The 20,063-nt window shown below is 40.0% G+C and overlaps 1 protein-coding gene across 3 annotated transcripts; it reads right to left on the bottom strand.

The window, feature by feature from the left end:
• Nucleotides 1-3,198: 3,198 nt before the first annotated feature.
• On the bottom strand, nucleotides 3,199-16,031 carry CLEC12A (C-type lectin domain family 12 member A). Of its 3 annotated transcripts, XM_045061354.1 has the most exons (7): nucleotides 15,819-15,964; nucleotides 13,497-13,730; nucleotides 10,519-10,617; nucleotides 10,034-10,222; nucleotides 8,703-8,854; nucleotides 7,218-7,324; nucleotides 3,199-4,443 (listed from the first exon to the last, which is right to left on the bottom strand). In XM_045061354.1, exons 2-7 carry the CDS (start codon nucleotides 13,513-13,515, stop codon nucleotides 4,266-4,268), a joined length of 744 nt encoding a protein of 247 aa, XP_044917289.1. In that variant the 5' UTR covers nucleotides 13,516-13,730; nucleotides 15,819-15,964; the 3' UTR covers nucleotides 3,199-4,265. The 3 variants fall into 3 exon arrangements, with proteins under 3 accessions (XP_044917289.1, XP_003988454.1, XP_044917290.1); XM_003988405.4 differs by lacking the exon at nucleotides 13,497-13,730 and having other exon boundaries at nucleotides 15,819-16,031; XM_045061355.1 differs by lacking the exons at nucleotides 10,519-10,617; nucleotides 13,497-13,730 and having other exon boundaries at nucleotides 15,819-16,031.
• Between the last annotated feature and the right edge of the window lie 4,032 nt (nucleotides 16,032-20,063).

Raw genomic sequence — 20,063 nt, 5'->3', positions numbered from 1 at the left:
TTGCAATTGTTTGAGCAAATCGTCACATGGCCAAAAGTGACAATTAGCTGAGAAAGTGTACTCCTACTAAATAAACACAGCAAAGGTGGGGATGTATGATATTCATAAGAGGAAAGAGCAGAGAGTTGGGAACCATATAGTCTCAAATGATGGAAGTTCTCAAATGATGTGATTAGATTTAGGGCCTACCTCGATAATCCAGGATAATCTCCACATGCCAAGATTTTTAATGGAATCACACCTCCATTGATCCTTTTTTTTTTTTTTCCTTACAAATTAACATTTGCAGGTTCTAGGGATTAAGTCCTATTATCCTGAGTTTGTCATTTTTCAGTCTACCACAATCTGGACGGGGTAAAATTCCAAGTGGTCAAGTTCATCTGGATTCCAGATTGGGACTGCAAAACAGGAGCTTTAGGAGAAGACTGTGGAATCTACTCCTTTGTGGAAGCCACCTTTGAAGGAGATGCTACCTTTGAGGAAGCAATTGTGTCTGTGGAAAATGGTTTCTCCACAAAAGTCACTGTCTGTCAGGAATCACCATGTCTGAGGAAGCTGCTTTGTGGGACTGAAGTCACATACCTGTTAATAGACCTTTAGGTACTCTTGGTTGGCAGAGTAAGAATTGATAAAGATGGAGTAACTGGGTGTGGAGAAGGAGGAGATAGATGATGGTCTGGGGCCTACCAGACCCTTCAGCATCCACCTCCCATTCGGTTTGACTCCAACATCCTTTTGAGATTAATGATCTCTGCCTCAGTTTTATCTTCCAGTTATCCCTTGAGTTCCTCTCATGGCCCATCTCTGACAATGACCTAAACAGGGAAAGGGATTCTGGGACATGTATTTCCCAGACAGGAATTTTGATGCTAATTTGACCACAGAAAATGCAGCATATAACACATTTCTGTTGATATTTAGTGTTGCCGGCCTTCAGTTTCAGCCATTTTGGTAGGAGTACCAGGACCTCACTGTATTTTTATTTTCAATTTTTTATATGGCGAATAATGATGTTGAGCACATTTTTTCCCCTATGATTTCATGGCCATTTGAATGTCTTCTTTCAGGAAGTGACTCTTGAAGTCTTTCTGCCCATTTTTAAAAAATGTTCATTGAGGGGCGCCTGGGTGGCTCAGTTGGTTAAGCGTCTGACTTCACCTCAGGTCATGATCTCACTGTTCATGGGTTTGAGCCCCGTGTCCGGCTCTGTGCTGACAGCTCAGAGCCTGGAGCCCGCTTCAGATTCTGTGTCTCCCTCTCTCTCTGCCCTTCCCCTGCTTGCGCTCTGTCTCTCAAAAGTAAATAAACGTTAAAAAAAATTTTTTTAATAATAAAATAAAATAAAATTAAAAAGTAAAATGTTCATTTATTTTGAGAGACAGAGCCTGAGAGGCAGAGAGACAAGGAGAGAGAGAATTCCAAGCAGGCTCCACACTGTCAATGCAGAGCCCAAGTGGGGCTCAATCCCATGAAACATGAGATCAGGACCTGAGCTTAACCTACTGAGCTTAACTTACTAAGGTGCCCCATTTCTGTCCGTTAAATTTTTTTTAATGTTAATTTTTTTTTTAGAGAGAGAGAGAGAGAGAGAGAGTGTGAGGAAGGGTCAGAGAGAGATGGACACAAATCTAAAGCAGGCTCCAGGCTCTGAGCTATCAGCACAGAGCCAGGAGTGGGGGCTCGAACTCACGAGCCGTGAGATCATGACCTGAACAGAAGTCAGATGTTTGACAGACTGAGCCACCCCGACACCCATGCCCACTTTTTAGAGTTTTTTTTTAATTACTAACTTGTAATTCTACCCTGACTATAAGTCCTATATAAATTTGGATATGTGTGTATTATATTCATTCAACCCAGCACATACGTGTCTTTCCAAGGGTAACTTGCATCTTCCCTTTTTTTTTTTTTTAATTTTTTTTTTCAACGTTTATTTATTTTTGGGACAGAGAGAGACAGAGCATGAACGGGGGAGGGGCAGAGAGAGAGGGAGACACAGAATCGGAAACAGGCTCCAGGCTCTGAGCCATCATCAGCCCAGAGCCCGACGCGGGGCTCGAACTCCCAGACCACGAGATCGTGACCTGGCTGAAGTCGGACGCTTAACCGACTGCACCACCCAGGCGCCCCGCATCTTCCCTTTCTTAACACTGTTATTTTTAGTGAAGCCTAATTTTCCTTTCTTTTTATTGTTAGTGTTTATTTCATCCTGAGAAGTCTTTGTCTGTTGTAAAGCCATGAAGATATTCTCTTATGTTTTAACTAGAAGCTTTATAGTTTGAGCTTTCAGATTTAGTTCTATGATCCATTTTGAATTAATATTTATGTATCGTATAAGGTAGATAGGATGTGTCATTTCTTTCCATGCTGACATTCAATTGATTCAACTCCATTTATTGAAAAGACAATCATTTTCTACCTCTAATGGCAGCGATAACTATTTTTGTATACAAATAAGCCAATTGTATGCACATGAGCCTTTTTTTTTTCTTTTGGATTCTTCGTCTAGTCCTGTGGATATATATCTATCCTGGTATTAAATCATTCTGGTTTTTTTTTTTTTTTTTACCATGGCATTAAAGTAAGTATTGGTATTCGATACTGTAATTTCTGCAAACATTCTTCTTTCCAATGTTGTCTTGGCTATTCTAAATCATGCATTTCTATGCTAGTTTTACAATTGGCATGTCACATTCTAAAAAAAAAAATTATATGAAATGTTCAGGGACTGTATTGACTGTAGAGGTAAATTTGGGAGACTTTACATCCCAAGAATATATAGAGTGTTCCAATCCAAGTGCATGGTTACCTCTCCACTTATTAAGGTTTTCTTTTATTTTGTCAGCAACACTTGCATGCTTGGTTTCCCAGGAAGCAGATTCTGAAATCAAGGTTAGCGAGCTGGGGTGGGGGGTGGTTATTAGGGAGCACCCTCAGTGCAAGAGAGGGGAAGGAACCAGGATTGGGCAGAATGTTTTCCGCATTTTATTACATTTATGACTATTTTATTTTGGGATGCTGTTATAAATGATATTGCTTTTTAAATTTTTTTCATGGTTTCCTGCTAACCTACAGAAATATGATTGATGTTACACCCTGACATTGTATTTTGAGGCTTTATCCAACAACTCTGATAAATTATGTATTCTAATGGTTTATAAGTTATATCGTTTTTACGCACACACATACGCAAATATATTAGCTACAAATAAAAATGTTTTATTTCTTCCTTTCTCATGTTTTACATATTTAAATTTATTTTCCTTGCCTCATTTTACTGCCAGGGTCTCCAGGTTACTGAACAAAATGCTAAAGGCCATTCTGATCTGGGTCCGGAGCTCAAAAGCAAAACATTCACTTTTTTACCACAAGCATGGTGTTAGGTTTACAGGTGGTTATTAGTCCTTTGTTTGGTTTGTTTTTCTTTTCGCTCTTTTGATGTCACCTTCCTTTAGCAGATTAGGAAAATCTGCTTCAAGTTTCCTGAGAGATTAGGTATTACGTTTTCTCAAATGCTTTTCCACATCTATTAAAATAAATTTTTTCTTTCTCTTTCTTATGTTTTTTTTCCTAACATGTAAGTCAACCTGTATTGTAGCAAGATTCTCGCACAGAGTTGTAACACTGAGGCTTTTGAATTTCCAGGAAGCAACTTTATTCGTGCCAGCACTGCTCAGTTGGGTTCGTACCCGAAGAACTGAGCACCGAACGTCATGTGGCATAGTTTTCTATTTCTTTGTTTCCCATATACGGCAACACACACAAACATATAGTCGATTAAGTAGTCTCAGTGTACAAGGTCACGAGAGATATTGTCACGTAGGCGCATAGCCAGGTTACTTTTTTTCTCTCTCCTTAGGGAGGGGACCCTACCACAGTATTACCAGCATAAATTCCAGTTGCTCGTGATGTACTGTCCTTTCGATACAATTAATTCCTAGTTTTCATTTTCCCTGATGTTCTATAAGGTGGGTATTTGCCTTGTTATTTCTGGAAAAGCGGGAAAAGTTAGCTTCAGTTTTCTGTATATTCACCCAACCCACTGAATTCGTGCTCAACATAAATTGAGCCTGTATCTAGATGATAAGGTATGACTTTAGGCTCCTGTTCCATAGCCAATGAGGAGAAAGAAGGTTTACAAATGTACATGGTTAGGAGAGAGGCAGAGATTTAGTCTCATAGCATCTGTACTCCATTTGTGCGGGCCACAAGATGTATGCTCCGTGCACTTGCCTAAATGGCAGCATAATAGCAAATTACTTGCACTAATCATATTTTTCATATGGTATTTCACTCATTAGTGTGTTCTCAATCTTCACTGGGTTAGCCAGCTTCTCACATATAATATTCTTTGAGTCAGAGCAGAGTGTATAGGAAACATATATTGTGTCTATATATCCACAAAACATGGTGTCATCGACGTCCTTTGTATTTCCTACAAACCTAAAAGAGAAAAGAAAGAATGCGCTCAGCAAGTAGAAAGTTTGGAATGGATTCACAGGAAACAAAATTACTTTTCCACCACATCATTGCTCCTGGGTCTCCCTTGTCTAAAATACATTTTAGGGGCGCCTGGGTGGCGCAGTCGGTTAAGCGTCGGACTTCAGCCAGGTCACGATCTCGCGGTCCGGGAGTTCGAGCCCCGCGTCAGGCTCTGGGCTGATGGCTCGGAGCCTGGAGCCTGTTTCCGATTCTGTGTCTCCCTCTCTCTCTGCCCCTCCCCCGTTCATGCTCTGTCTCTCTCTGTCCCAAAAATAAATAAACGTTGAAAAAAAAATTAAAACAAAAATACATTTTAATTATTATTTGGAGCATGAAGAGTATCCCGGCTACTCATATGTATCAGCAGATATGCAATAGCTAATGCTATCTTATTTCAGCCTGCCTCTTCTGTTTTTTTACACCTGGAATATTTGCTGTCTTTTACTTCCAGATGGTACCGCCTCCTTTCTCCAATACTTAATATGATTTAGAGTAATACAATTCTATTAGATTCTCCAGTCTGGCCGCAGTAGTAAGTCTTCGACAATGTCTCTTCAAATATTTTTCATAATCACTCAAATCAAGAATTAACCTAATATGTGACACCCTCAGTTCAACATCGTCTCCAAGTGACATTTCCCCCCAAGCCATTTTTTCAGAGATTTTATTCTGAAGTTCTGAATAATTACCAGCTCCTAATATAAGGCAAGGACTATGCATCCAAGACAAACTTATAGATTGAAAATATTATCTTTTGGGAAAAAAATGTAGTATCAATGCTTGGGTCAACAAATAATGATCACCAATAATCATTATTAATGATTAATAAGTAAGCTCATCAGTTCATAACAAATAAATAAGTTCATCAGTTAAATTTTCAAAAGTGAAATTTCCTTATTGGAAGTGACATAATACAGATGTCATTGATCACAACCCCTTTCCAGAAATAAATCGCAAAAATAACATTATTAATAAAAAACAAAATGAAATATACATTCATATATACACATGTATATACATTCATATATACATACATATATGTATATTCATATATATTCATATACATACATATTCATATATATTCATATACATCCATATATACACATATATACACTCATATATAATTATATATTATATACGTATATAAGTATATAACGTATATATGTTATTATATACTTTTTTATTTTGGTGTTATTTCTTAATAATTAAAAATATATACTATGCTTTCTACTCCACCATAGATTATCTTCCCATTAGCAATAATAACAAATAAACTCATGGAAATTCTTCTTTTTCAAAACAAGATTTCATCTGTACTCTCTCCTGATGTACGCATTACCTTTACCGCTAGTCCTTTACCCCATATGAGATTTTAAAAATATATATCCTTCTGTCCTCCGTTTGTACACATAGTATCACCCCCTTTATTCCGTCATTGCAAACTCCCAAAGACACAGCTGCTTAGTCTTCCTGACCCATATTCTTACATCTACTATTTCTATCTGAAGGAAAACAAAAAAACAAAACAAATACATCAATACTTGCATTTGCTTCTGGCCCACTGTGAGGAGTGTGCAGGAAACTCAGGGTACTTAGTGTGGCTGGACCCCAACATAACTGCCCTGCAATCATACCTGCTTGACGTGTCCTCAGCCGACAAATATGTATAAATGTGTGGGCTTGTGGCAGTATACTGCAGGTTGATGTTCTGGTTTCTTTCTTTAGTCTAATCCTGTCTCTTTCCCAATTTTCAGGCATTATAAAATACAAATGGGAAATTTGACATTGTTTTTATATGTGCTTTGTCTGTCTCTCCTCCCCTCATTACGGGTAGAACAAATATAACATATGAATCAATTTATAACGGTATAGTTATGAGCACTTTCTTTTTTTTTTTAATTTTTTTTTTAACGTTTTATTTATTTTTGAGACAGGGAGAGACAGAGCATGAACAGGGGAGGGTCAGAGAGAGGGAGACACAGAATCTGAAACAGGCTCCAGGCTCTGAGCTGTCAGCACAGAGCCTGACGCGGGGCTCGAACTCACGGACCGCGAGATCATGACCTGAGCCGAAGTCGGCCGCTTAACCGGCTGAGCCACCCAGGCGCCCCTGAGCACTTTCTTAATATATTACATGACAAAATATTTTATGTATGCCATATATGTAATATACCATGCCCATGCTCATTTTATCCTCTTTGCTGGAAGTGTTTTAGTCTATCTCTAAATTTTTCACTCAAAACGGCCATTTTAAATGTCGTTTACAACACAAATTTCAGAGCTAAAATTTATCTTCGGTTGTTCTATGTATTCTTACTGAAGGATTTATCACATTCTGTCCTTTTTATATATAGAATTGTTTAGTCTGTACATATAATCAATGGTTAAGTAATGAAGGGAAGAATCAGTCTTTCTTTCACCTTTGAATCTCAGCACTTAGTCAAATTTTAAGCACGAGGGTAGAGCCCAGTGAATTTTGTTGGCCTCTATAATTTGCTGAGTTAAAAGTCTCACGAGAATTCCCTTTTACTGTACTACTACAAATACGTTCACTAGTGACCTGTCAAGATAATGAGAAGACGTTTGTGGGCAATGTTTTTGCATCATTAAGCGCATTGAAGATGTTGAGGGTGCAATTTCAACCACAGCTCGTTTAAATTGTAATCTATAATGCTAATGGAGAGCACACCTTTACTCCAACCAACTACAAAAGTTCAATAAGAATAAAGACTTACCAGTCAGAGGAGAAAATTGTCTCATCCACTATCTTGTAATCTGCATAATATTTTCTGGGAGATAACCCCAGCCAGTATTTACGTAAGTTCCTGGATTTTACAAATTCCTACAAGAAATAGAGGTTGAAAACAAAAACAATTGTCTCCCATTTCTGTGTATTACTTCACAACATAATTTGTGACAAATTACTATTTTAAGGTAACGTCTTTTGACATTATACTACTACTTTTTGAGGTCATTAGAAAACAAAGGAAACAAAGTGCCCCTTACTAGAAGATTCCCTGCAACACTTATATATCATTTACTGCTTCACTTGGGAAAGTATCTACCGGTCCATGCATTACTTTAACTTAGGCTCTGTGAAGTTCACCAACTTCAAGATTCAAATATAGAGCAGTAGTCTAGGGGCAAAGGAGGTGGTTAACCACTAAAACACAAGTTAAGAGAAACAGGAAAAGCAGGAGAAAAACATAGCAAAGTCAGACGAGAAGTGGTTACAGACTAGAATTTAGATCCAGTCCAGACTTTTGTAGCCAAAGTAAGGTTTTCTCACTCATATCCAGACATTTTTTTTTTTTTTGAGTAAACAACTATGAGTGGATCCTTTGAGAAGGACGGGGTGTAGAAGCGACCATAGTTTCCTTTCCCCTGTTGCTATCAAGGCGGACAAAGATTGTCATAGTAGGGAAGCCGAGACTTTTGGGAACATGAGTTTTTTTCCTTAAATAATATTATCCAATATTATCCAATTATTATTCATAATAATATTATGAATATTATCCAAGAGAACAGAAATGCCGAGGAATACGTAATGGTATGGAGATACCACTTAGATATTAGAGAAAAAGAAAATGAATAAATATAAATACATAAGTACACACATACATCTTCTACAGAACTCACTTTTCTTGGAACCCAGGGAATCAGTATAACATATCTGCTTGGCACTTGCCTTTGACATCCCATCTTAATCCCTACTATTTTATACATATGTTATCCAACCTATCTTCTTATTGTAGGTTGTGGCGTTGACTTTTTCTCTTAGTTAAAAAAATACAAAATGGTAGAAACAAAGAATCTTCTCGATGTAAATTTTATGGAATTGGTAACCCTTAAGAATGATTTCCAGGTCTTCTATTTTTTTTAGGTAAATTCTCAGAAATCGTGTTCTGAGAGTTGATTCTGAAGTTGTGGTTTGGAAAGGCTCACAGCCCAAAAGATTCTGGGTACCCCAAATCTACCCATCTGCCCAACCTCTGAGAGTCCATGGATGTTAAGGTCCTAAGCTACGGTTTGGGATCACACCTCGGATATACTACCTCGCGATAAACGTCCTAAGTGTCAGTCACCTCACACCCTAATTAAAATAAGTGAGAATCATGTCTGGATTAGCACAAATTTTCTCCAACACGCCTCAATCCTCTCTATTCTATGATGGGAAAAGTGACTTCCTTCTTCCCAGGCAGAGATACAGGGGATCTTACCAATACACTTTTGTTCTTAATCACCAATAGGCTGGCATTTTGAGCAGAACAGAACATGGCATTCTTTTGCCATGTTACATAATTCTTAGTTACTAGGTAACAGCTGTCCTCGTGCCATATCCACTTCTTTGGGCAAGGTTTACATTTGTGCTCTGAAAGAAGAACGTAGTTTCATTTGGTTTGGGTCGACGATCTTCATTACTCTCATTATTCCCATTGCCCTCTGTGTTGAATTTACCAAATTTACTTGTCTTTCTCGCTTTTACATGAAAGGTGAAGAACCTGGATCTTGTGTTCCAGGTCCCTGTATACCACCGCGGTGCGTCCAAAGCATAATCTGAACAATACGTTTCAAATTAAATGTCCAGGGTATTCCAGTGTATTTTCTTAACTCCGGAGTCCAGAATAATGATGAATTAATTTACTTGTCTCTCTTTGTCATTTTTTAAATTACTACATGGCAATGAAAGCTAATCACAAGAACATTGTGTGGTAAGAATCAACCCCGCAGCCTGCATCAACCCATCTCCAACTAGGGCGTTTCTGGCTGTCTGACATTGAATACTTGGGGGGGGGTTTTCAAAAGCACAAAGAACATATTTTAGTTATAATAACTATAGGAACTTTAGAGATATTGAAAGACCAATTACTCCCGATTCGAATGGCAAGACTTAACTAAGTTTTCTTTGCTATTGATTCTCATCAAACATTGACTGACGTTTAGGAACAAGGTCACCTATAAAGACCTTCTCTTCTATCCTTTAAGAAGGATATAAAGAGGTGACTTATCCTCTCCTTCTTATTTTCTATTGACCTCAGTGCCGAGAATAATAGTAAATTTCAGATTAGAGAAACTGTATGTGGTCTAATATTTTATTAGTTGCTATCCTCTGATAATTTGGGGCCTACAGTTGTTATTTTCTTTTTTTTTTTTATAAATTTTTTTTTTCAACGTGTATTTATTTTTGGGACAGAGAGAGACAGAGCATGAACGGGGGAGGGGCAGAGAGAGGGAGACACAGAATCGGAAACAGGCTCCAGGCTCTGAGCCATCAGCCCAGAGCCTGACGCAGGGCTTGAACTCACGAACCGCAAGATCGTGACCTGGCTGAAGTCGGATGCTTAACCGACTGCGCCACCCAGGCGCCCCTACAGTTGTTATTTTCTTATTTTTCTTTGCACAGTGAGTCCTTTGTCAAGTACGTTTAATTCCTCTCTCCAAATAATGGCATCCCAGGGAAAGGCTGCTAGCTTTTGATGAAATAATTCTCAGTGACTCCAAGGTTTTGTTCATTGTCTAATAAATAGCTCACAGAGGAATATAGGATTACCTGGTTCTCTTTGGTAAAGCTCATGACATAATTTGGTGGCTATTTCTTGCAGTGTGAGAGATAGGTTCCTGATCATCTGGGAACTATTCATGCTATGCATCAATTGTACAGAAACATTTCTCTGAAGTTCTTCTTTGATATTTTGTAGTTTATTCAATTTTCTCATTTCTTTCTTCAAAGTTATGTAAACTTGAGGTTAAAAAAAAGAAAAAGAAAAGAAATGACAAAATATTTTAATCCCTCAACCCACCCATCACCTCCTTTCTGCTGAACTAGTATTATGCCCATGGGCGATGGAGGGAAGGAGTCACTTCACGGGAGTGAGGGAAACAGACTACCGTATTTAAGTACCTAGCTGTCAATACCTTTTGTGGGTATCTCACCTACAATCATCCCAAAGCCTCAAATCAAGAGTATGCTGTCTTGTGAAACTCATAGAATTCTAAGTGTCTTTCCCTTTCCGTCAAAACATAGGTAATACGTACATACGCTTCCTAAGATTCCTAGTCCAATCAGCAGCAGAAGGCATAGGAGAATCAGAGCCAAGGCTCTCTGATGCCACACATGGGAAGTAGCAGCAGGTGCTGTGGAAAGCAAAATGAGGAAACAGGCCGGAAATGGTATGTATCTTCATTTGAATAATTCATTCATTCATTCATTCATTCATTCATTTTGCCTTTATTTCTTTCTGCCTCTGGAGTGAGTAAAAACTCCAGGCCATTTAAAAATAGCTTTTCAAAGAATAAGTAAAAAACATGTTGCTAATTGTTTTGCACGCAAACTCGTTCTCACAGGAGAGGCCGTTAATGGGTAGGCTGATCCAAGACACAAGGAGGCAAAGATGGGATTTAAAAAGGAGACTTGAGAAAACCAATGTATAATATATAATGTATCTTTTCTGTACAAATGTGGGGGAAAGGGGGAGCTGGTGACTAATAGAGAGGTCAATCAGAGCAATCCTGTCTTGAGTAGATGATTGTGATGGTCAAAGAAAATCATTTGTTATTTAGGTTCTTCCTCCCCAGATCCTGAGAATTTGGCTGTGGAATTGATAATAATTGATAGACTGTCTCTTGTAATGTCTCCGTGTGTCCTCCCTTCAGCCAAACCGTAGGCCAGATCGATATCATTTCTACATCCGAATTTCTTCATATTATTAGCAACAAACTTCTGTTGGATGTTTCTCTTTTGCTAAACACAGAAACCCTCAAATAGATCGTTTCCCTATTTAAAAAAAAAAAAAAACAAGAATTGCAAACTTTATATTATAAATTATTCATTTTTAAATCACTACCTGATTTAAATTATCATCATTGGTATATACATGGATACTACGTGTTTCCAAAAATATAATTCAGGAATAACATGATAAGCTCATTATATTTCTGATCTGTGTTATGTCCCACATCTCTTAGTTGCTGCTGTAACATTGTGAAGTTTAGAGAGAATTGAAAGTATAATGTAAAACAGATTTTTAGACTTTGAACAATAGTTAACGGTGAAAGAACTATATCGTCAAGATCTTATTTAAGGTGAAAAATATGACTTCAAGTGCTATCTTCGTAAGAATTATGTTCTCGTCTATTTATGTATTCAATTAGTCAAAAGTTCTGTTCAACAGGAAAGGTTTAATGAAGACAGGAAAATAATTGAGTTGTGTTTTGCTTGTTTGTTTGTTTTGTTTTTTTGGAAAGATCACTGTTACTGCCTCTGGACAACAAATTCATCATAGGGCTCAGTGTTGGAAGCAGGGAGAACAGCAAGAAAACTATTGTAGCATGCCATTTGAGAGAGGATAGTAGTTTGTTTTACTAGGAATAGAGAATGTGATGGCCCACGAATCCATTAAGAATACATTTTGAAGTTAGAATCTATAGGCCGAATTTATGAAATGTTTCCAAGACGTTTTTTCCTTGACAGAGGTGGTAGATAAGAAACATACACACTTAGAGGCAGTATAGTGAAGTAACAAAAAAAAAAAAAAAATGCGCAGCACATTCCTAGGGCTCGGGTGCCTGGGTTTTTTTTTTTTTTTTTTAATTTTTTTTTAATGTTTATTTTTGAGACAGAGAGAGACAGAGCATGAATGCGGGAGGGTCAGAGAGAGGGAGGCACAGAATCTGAAACAGGCTCCAGGCTCTGAGCTGTCAGCACAGAGCCTGACACGGGGCTCGAACTCACGGACCCTGAGATCATGACCTGAGCCAAAGTCGGACACTTAACCAACCAAGTCACCCAGGCGCTCCCCAAATGACATTTTTTTAAAATTTTTTTTTCAACGTTTATTTATTTTTGGGACAGAGAGAGACAGAGCATGAACGGGGGAGGGGCAGAGAGAGAGGGAGACACAGAATCGGAAACAGGCTCCAGGCTCTGAGCCATCAGCCCAGAGCCCGACGCGGGGCTCGAACTCACGGACCGCGAGATCGTGACCTGGCTGAAGTCGGACGCTTAACCGACTGCGCCACCCAGGCGCCCCCCAAATGACATTTTTTAAAGTTTTCTCTGTCTCTCTTTTTTCTCTCTGTTTCTGTCTTTCAGACACACACACACACACACACACACACACTTTTCCTCCCCTTTCCTTTCCTTTCCTTTCTCCCTCTCCCCCCTTCCTCTCTCACCCTCCCTTTCTTTCTTTTCTTTCTCTTTTCTTTTCTTTCTCTTTTCTTTTCTTTCTCTTTTCTTTTCTCTAATAATTAGGCTTAACATACCAGAATTGTGGTGTGTGTATGTATATGAGTATTTTGTAGCCTCCAGTAAACATTGTTTTTTCCTTTTCTAAATGATGAGTTAGATTCTGGAAACATTAACTGCATCATATGGCTATAAAATCACATTGAAATCAAGTATCAAACTATTAAGTTCTGCTGAACAGTTCAACCAAAGCAGTCACTTCTTTTTAAATTAAAAAAAATTTTTTTCATGTTTATTTATTTTTGAGAGAGAGAGAAAGAGACAGAGCACGAGCGGGGATTGGGCAGAGAGAGAGGGAGACACAGGATCCTAAGCAGGCTCCAGGCTCCGAGCTGTCAGCACAGAGCCCGACGTGGGGCTGGAACACACGAACGGTGAGATAATAACCTGAGTCCAAGTCAGACGCTTAACCAACTGAGCCACTCAGGCGCCCCCAAAGCAGTCACTTCTTAAATGCCATATATAAAATGAGAAAATTTAATCCAAAATGTAACCCATACTAGGGAAACTAAATTAAGTAAAGATTTATGAAAAAGAGCTCTATCCCCATTCAACCATAATATTCCCTGAGCTATTATCTCATCATTCAAAGAATGAATAGACCTAACAGTAAGCTAATGAGATGTGATATAATCTGATTTTATGAATAATATGTCTAACAGTGTGATAACACGTTCATTCACAAAATTCGAATTTGTAGATCTAAACACTATTATCTCACTCTTTATCTACCATTATAGTTTAATGTTAAAGAAAACTTCCTCACCTTTCAGTCTGAAGTTCATGCACTCCTATGTAATTACATATTGCTACAGAGGACTGCTTAACATCCTTCTCTGAACAAAATTTGATTTCTCAGATGGTAATGGTCAAATTGGAGCAGTTAAAAGTAACAGAAGTTAAATTCCTTTTAATACGCCTTTCCGAAAAATCTTCTTGACCTTATTTATTGTTGTCATTCTTTTTGAGAGCCTCTCATTTTCATTTTTGGCACCTGGAACTGAAAATATGGTTAACTTGGGGCACCTGGGTGGCTCAGTCCATTAAGCGATCGACTTTGGCTCAGGTCACGATCTCACAGTTTGTGGGTTCGAGCCCCGCATCGGGTTCTGTGCCGACAGCTCAGAGCCTGGAGCCTGCTTCGGATTCTGTGTCTCCCTCTCTCTCTGCCCCCCTCCTGCTTGCAGTCTGCCTCTCTCTCTCTCTCTCTCTCTCTCAGAAATAAGTAAACATGAAAAAACATTAAAAAAAAAACAAGTGTGGTCAACTTTAAATATTAAAGAAATATGTACTAGGTTAAATGAATAAGCAAAAAATGATGAATGAAATCGTGGCCAAGAAGAAAACATTTTACCGGCAGTTGGGTGGCTCAGTTGACTAAGCTTCTGACTCTTGGTTGGGGCTCAGGTCATGAACTCGCAGTTTGTGGGTTCAAGCCCCTTGTCAGGCTCTGTACCGGCAGTGTGGAGCCTGCTTGGGATTCTTTCTCTCTCTCTCCCTCTCTGTCCCTCCCCCGCTTCTCTCTCTCAAAAAGAAATGAACATTAAAAAAAGAAAACCTTTTATTGGTGTATTTCCCATCTTTATTTATCTATCTTTCATTGAAACCTCACAAAATAATCATTAAACATGTTAGTCTTTTTCAAAAGGGCACAATTAGCATACACTAAATTATGGCTGCAAGCTCATAATTAAGCAGGTATTGTTATCCTATTTTAAAATTTTTTTTTCAACGTTTATTTATTTTTTAGGACAGAGAGAGACAGAGCATGAACGGGGGAGGGGCAGAGAGAGAGGGAGACAGAGAATCGGAAACAGGCTCCAGGCTCTGAGCCATCAGCCCAGAGCCCGACGCGGGGCTCGAACTCACGGACCGCGAGATCATGACCTGGCTGAAGTCGGACGCTTAACCGACTGCGCCACCCAGGCGCCCCTTGTTATCCTATTTTATAGATGAGAGCACAGAGCTTCAAAGGGTCAAATGAGTTATTCACCTCTGATCAGTTCCGAACCCTCTCCTCCATAATTCCGGCAGGTCAATAAAGTAGAGAGGCTTCCCCAATCCCCAGACATACATGTGACACTCAAGCACACCCTGTCCTCACTGAACCCTTGTTTCTCTGCTGAAAAACGGCGATGCCCAGGATTATGTCATAAGACAAATAGGATAGTGCTTGTCACATGGGCCGGGGGGGAATGAGAGCCAGTTTTCTTATTGTATTTGTGACTAGCGTTTTCTTAGCAAAAAGAAGAATATGCACGACCATGGCTCTCCTGGGCAACATGTGCTTCTTGTTCTAAGACTTCATTTCACTGAGGAAAAAAAAAATATTTCACCATCCAGTAAAATCAAAATATGAGTCTATCCCAATCATCTTGAGTGTGATGTTAAAACACAGAAAATTCGCAGAAGATGGAGGGTTTGATGTACTAATTAGCACCTTTAAGAAAAACCCTTTAGGGGCGCCTGGGTGGCGCAGTCGGTTAAGCGTCCGACTTCAGCCAGGTCACGATCTCACTGTCCATGAGTTCGAGCCCCGCTTCAGGCTCTGGGCTGATGGCTCGGAGCCTGGAGCCTGTTTCCGATTCTGTGTCTCCCTCTCTCTCTGCCCCTCCCCCGTTCATGCTCTGTCTCTCTGTCCCAAAAATAAATAAACGTTGAAAAAAAATTTTAAAAAGAAAAACCCTTTATAATCATTTTGTACATTAGTAGCTTTGGTCAAAATGAGAGGCTTAATTTAAAATTTCATGGAGGGGCACCTGGGCGGCTCAGTCGGTCAAGCGTCTGACTCTTGATCTCTGCTCAGGTCATGATCTCACAGTTCGTAGGTTCGAGCCCCAACGTGGGCTCTGTGCTGACAGAGCAGAGCTTGCTTGGGATTAATCTCTCCCTCTCTCTCCCTGCCCCTGCCCCGTTTATGCTCTCTCTCTCTCTCTCTTTCACTCTCTCTCTCGCAAAATAAATAAATAAACATTAAAAAAAATAAATAAATTCACACTGAAGGATCATGGTCAATTCACTAATACCTAAGGCCTTCTACCCTTCCACTCCTATCAACCTGCAACACCTCCCAAGCTCAGCGTCTTACCTTTGATTCCAACTGTGCCAAACTCCTGGATACTTTTCTTTCTACCGGAGTCCTGAAAATTGAGGTCTGCGTAAGTAACCTCTTCAGACATCGAGGCTATGAAAAGGAATCCCCCCCCCAAATTATTACTCTTTTAAAAAGATGAAAGTGAACTAACGGAGTTGAATGTTACACAGGAATTGTGGCTTTGAACTTCTGTGTGTAAACCAAAACTTACGCTTAGAAGCTTACACTTCTCTTTTCGCTGTACCAATCCTGGGAGTCTACAGATGAGCTGCAGCCTATGAGAGGCCTTAGACAGATACAGACACAGTTGCAAGACTGAAAGTATTTTTTTTTTCTTATCTCTTCCTTTTTCTCATTTCTCAATATCTACCAACTACCAAAAGTGGCTTTCAAAATTGTGTTGGATATGATCAGTGTCATGCAAGGGGGCACGGGTCACCAGCAACACAGGTGCAGATATACAGAATTTATTGGAGAACAACCTTCCAGCAAAGAAATAACAAAAGGACACAGTCCTCCAACACTCGTTGTTCTACAACAATGGCCTGGCACAGACGTTCTCTGTGGGTCCGGGCCTAGGTCCTGATAGGATTTGCCTTTTTGGGAGACCGCACAAACCCAGAGCACCCCCAGGGAGACACAGAGGACAAGCCCCACTCTGTAACTCTGTTACATAGGAATAGGTTAGCCTAAGAGGAGCGAGGGGACATCTAGTTTCTCTAGTGGCAAGAAATAGATTAAGGGATCTGGGGCCCAGGAACCACACCACGGGGTACACATGCTAACGGCCAAGGTGGGTATATCAGAGGCCCCAGAAATTGCTTTGTAGTCCGGGAAAACCGAAGTCCGTCTTGCTGTCTCTCCACAGACTGGCTCATTCTTTTGTGAGCCAGCTCTCAGCTAAAGCCTACTAAAAAGGAGATGTAAATGAGTCTCCGGGGTCATGCAGGTCAGGATCTCCTAAGGTTGATGCAGTCTTCCTAGGAGGCAGGGGTCCATTCATTTACTGATCAAGCGTAGAAAGTGAAGGTGGAAGTCGGGGCATGACTGTTTCTGAGTAAGTTCTTTCCTCATTCTTATTAATGAATCTGATGTTTTCAGTTGCATAATTGAGGAGTTGAGAGACCATAGTGAGAGTGCCATACTCAGGTTCAAAAAGGAGACCCACAGTCAGGATCCAAAGACAAAACGCAAGTATGTGCATTAAAAGGGGAGTTTGAAGGGAAGAAAATGAAAGGACAATTTGTAAGATGTGGGTAGGCTCAAAAGAATATAATAATAACAACAATAATATTTATGTATTATATAATATATAAATATAATTATTATGGAATATATAAAATTATTATTATTATTTTCCCTTGAGCCTATCCACATCTCGCAAATGGTCCCTTTACTTGTATTTACTATTTGAATCTGTCACTGTGAACAATATTAACTGTTGCTTTAGGGGCGTGGGAAACACTGTCGCCAATAGTGACCTGCCTCAATTTCCAACTTAACAGAACCGTGATTGTGCTCCTTCTACACACACCAAACACTCCAAACCCTAGTCTGGGGAACCCGCAGCAAAAATTCGTCTCGTGAGCTCTCACGTATCATACATAGAGCAGCTACTTCTGCTTCCAAATCAGTTCCCAGACAACACGCTGTGAATATAGGGCGTTGACCATATTCCGACAGGTGTTTCCAAGCATGTACAATAGGTTATAAGGGGGCGCTCCAAACCCCCACACGACCATCTCCCAGGTTCTTAAGTCGTCAAAAGCATTCCAGTCATTTCTCTGTTCTACCAAGCTACCTGTTCTGAAGAAGTGGGCCATCCATTAAGTCCAGCGAGTTGTTATTCACGGCTCCCTTCCTTTGCCTTGAAATTAATTTCTTTGTCAGGAGGCATGTTGTAAGAAATGCCATGGAGATTAAGAAATTGATCTGTAAAGCCATGACTAATGGGGCTGTCTGATGCTTTGACTAGAAGAAAGACAAATCTGGGTCTGCATCAGTGTTCCAGTTTTTTTTTTTAAACTCAATTTTCTCTCGTTCCTCAAATATCCCGCACACGCACGCACGCGCACACCCACACACACCCTCCCTTTAGCTAGAGTCTCATCAATCCAGTCCAATCTGAATTCTTCTCTTTCATTTAACCAAACAGCAAAATGGATCTCATAGTTAAGATCGTACTTTCACTACATCCATCGAGTATTTCTCATATATCATCTTAACTTACAGGTAAGAAGTTTATCTGGCACAACATTTCCTAGGAAAGAGTATCACAGATAAGAAGCCATCGCAGTTCCTTAACTTTCCTTTCTTAGAAGTATTTGAAGCCAATGGCTGCTCCTTTCTCTTTAAACACTTTTCTTTTTTGGATTCCATCTTGCCCTCACTTAATCCTCAATCAAATTCTTCGTAATTTCAGTTATTATTTATTTCTATTCTAGGGTTTTCATTCGACTCTTGAATTATTTCCATGCGTTGACTTTCTTTATATTTTTTTTCTCTTCACTTAAACACACTAACCATTTTTGTTTTAAATTTCCTGCCCAATATCATCACTATCTGAAAGCATTCGCAACTCATTTTTCTTTTTATTAATATAATTTATTGTCAGATTGGCTTACATACAACACCCTGTGCTCATCCCAACGAGAAGCTCATTTTTTTCTCAATTTGGCTTGTCAATTGGTGTTTTGCCAGTTAGCTTTTTCTTTTTTCTTTTTTAGGATGCCTCATATTTTTTTTATTAAATGCCCGATATCGTATGCAAAACCAGCAGAGATTATGAATATTTTTTTTATTAAAAGGCGGGTTTTGTTTCCTGTATTCCTGGCAGGCAGGTACAATGGAAGCAGTAAGCCTTGATCGGTTCGAGTCCCTCAAGTTCTGTCTTGTTGGTTCTTTTTATAAATTTTGTTCAACCTTTATAGTGATCATGTGATACCGGCCATGGTTCTATGGCCAGAACCTGAGATCTCCTGGTTGCTCACTGTGTAAAACCTACTGAATACATGTATACGTGTATAAGTGGTCAAGCAATGCATCTACTCCGTCTTTTTTTTTTTTTCCGAAACGACCCATACTAGGGACAGTATCACAGATGCAGAAGCATTAGCGGTGACCGTACTTCCCTGTCACCTGTTACACTATAGGGTCATGCACAGGAGTCCGGCAGGTCTGGACGTGTCAGCCTCCAGGTGGGAGATTTCTGACGCTGTGCGCGGTTGTTACAGGTGCAAGGCTGGGGAATCCTCAGCCCCGCTGCGGGAGCCAATGAAATTAGCTAAGAAATTTGGTCACGATGTTATGACATCGTGGTCAAGACGTCTCTGACGCTGCTGCCTCAGTATGTTCACCACAGAAACCGCCAGCTCACTCCTTACGTCTGTAACTGGAAGAGGTGTCGTGATTCCTCCCGCCACCCACACGGACTGTCTTAATCACTCGACCTTAGCCGGTTAACTCTGCAGATTCCCGGAAGCTAAAACGGAAGCAAATCCGTATTGGAGGAGGGAATGCTTTCCCCTCCTTCTTGTCCTGACTCTAAAGGGTGGCTGACGTTTATTCCACCGCAGCTGAGCAAACATTTCAAGCTGGAAAGGCTGCGAGGCTGGATCACTGGGACTGGCAGCCAGCCCCTGGAGGGGAAGACTCAGTTTCACTTAGTGTGTAGAAAGCTGGAAAGGGCGTCACTCCTGCTGTTACAACAGCGTCCCTCTGGATGATCTGCAAAATGCATAACTTCCCTGAAACCCCTCGGAGACCTGAGGTCAAGGGCGGACAGCTAAGCTAAACTTGTAAGAGGCAGGGCTTACTTACTTGGGGCAAACACTCAACTCGTCTAAGCTGATGTAAAGAATGAAGCTAAAGTTTTTAACAAGTTGCTTAAGAGTGTGGGTTTCTATGATTGCCTCAAGACACCAGGGTATGTCATACCCACGTGCAGGCACTTTACAGACCTCACCAGATGCTGGAACTTTGAGGACGGTTCGGGCAACATTAGACAGTTTCCTTTATGTTGAAAGGTTGGGGGGAGGTGAACAGCCAGTCATCGTACAAAAGACGTGAAGTCCCATCTGGAAGTGTCTCCCCTGCGGAACAAAAGCGTCCCTCTCAGGCCACAAGTGGACTAGGTGCAGCTCAAACTGAGACAAATGTCTCTATACTCCCGGGAGGGGGCGGGAACTGGAAAGAATCCTGATAGTATTCACACCCGCTTCTAGACTTACTCTGCTAAAT

This window comes from Felis catus, chromosome B4, assembly GCF_018350175.1.
Source record: "Felis catus isolate Fca126 chromosome B4, F.catus_Fca126_mat1.0, whole genome shotgun sequence".
Lineage (NCBI taxonomy): Eukaryota > Metazoa > Chordata > Mammalia > Carnivora > Felidae > Felis > Felis catus.
Note: the sequence above shows the minus strand (reverse complement) of the source record. Positions and strands in the feature narration are given on the sequence as shown.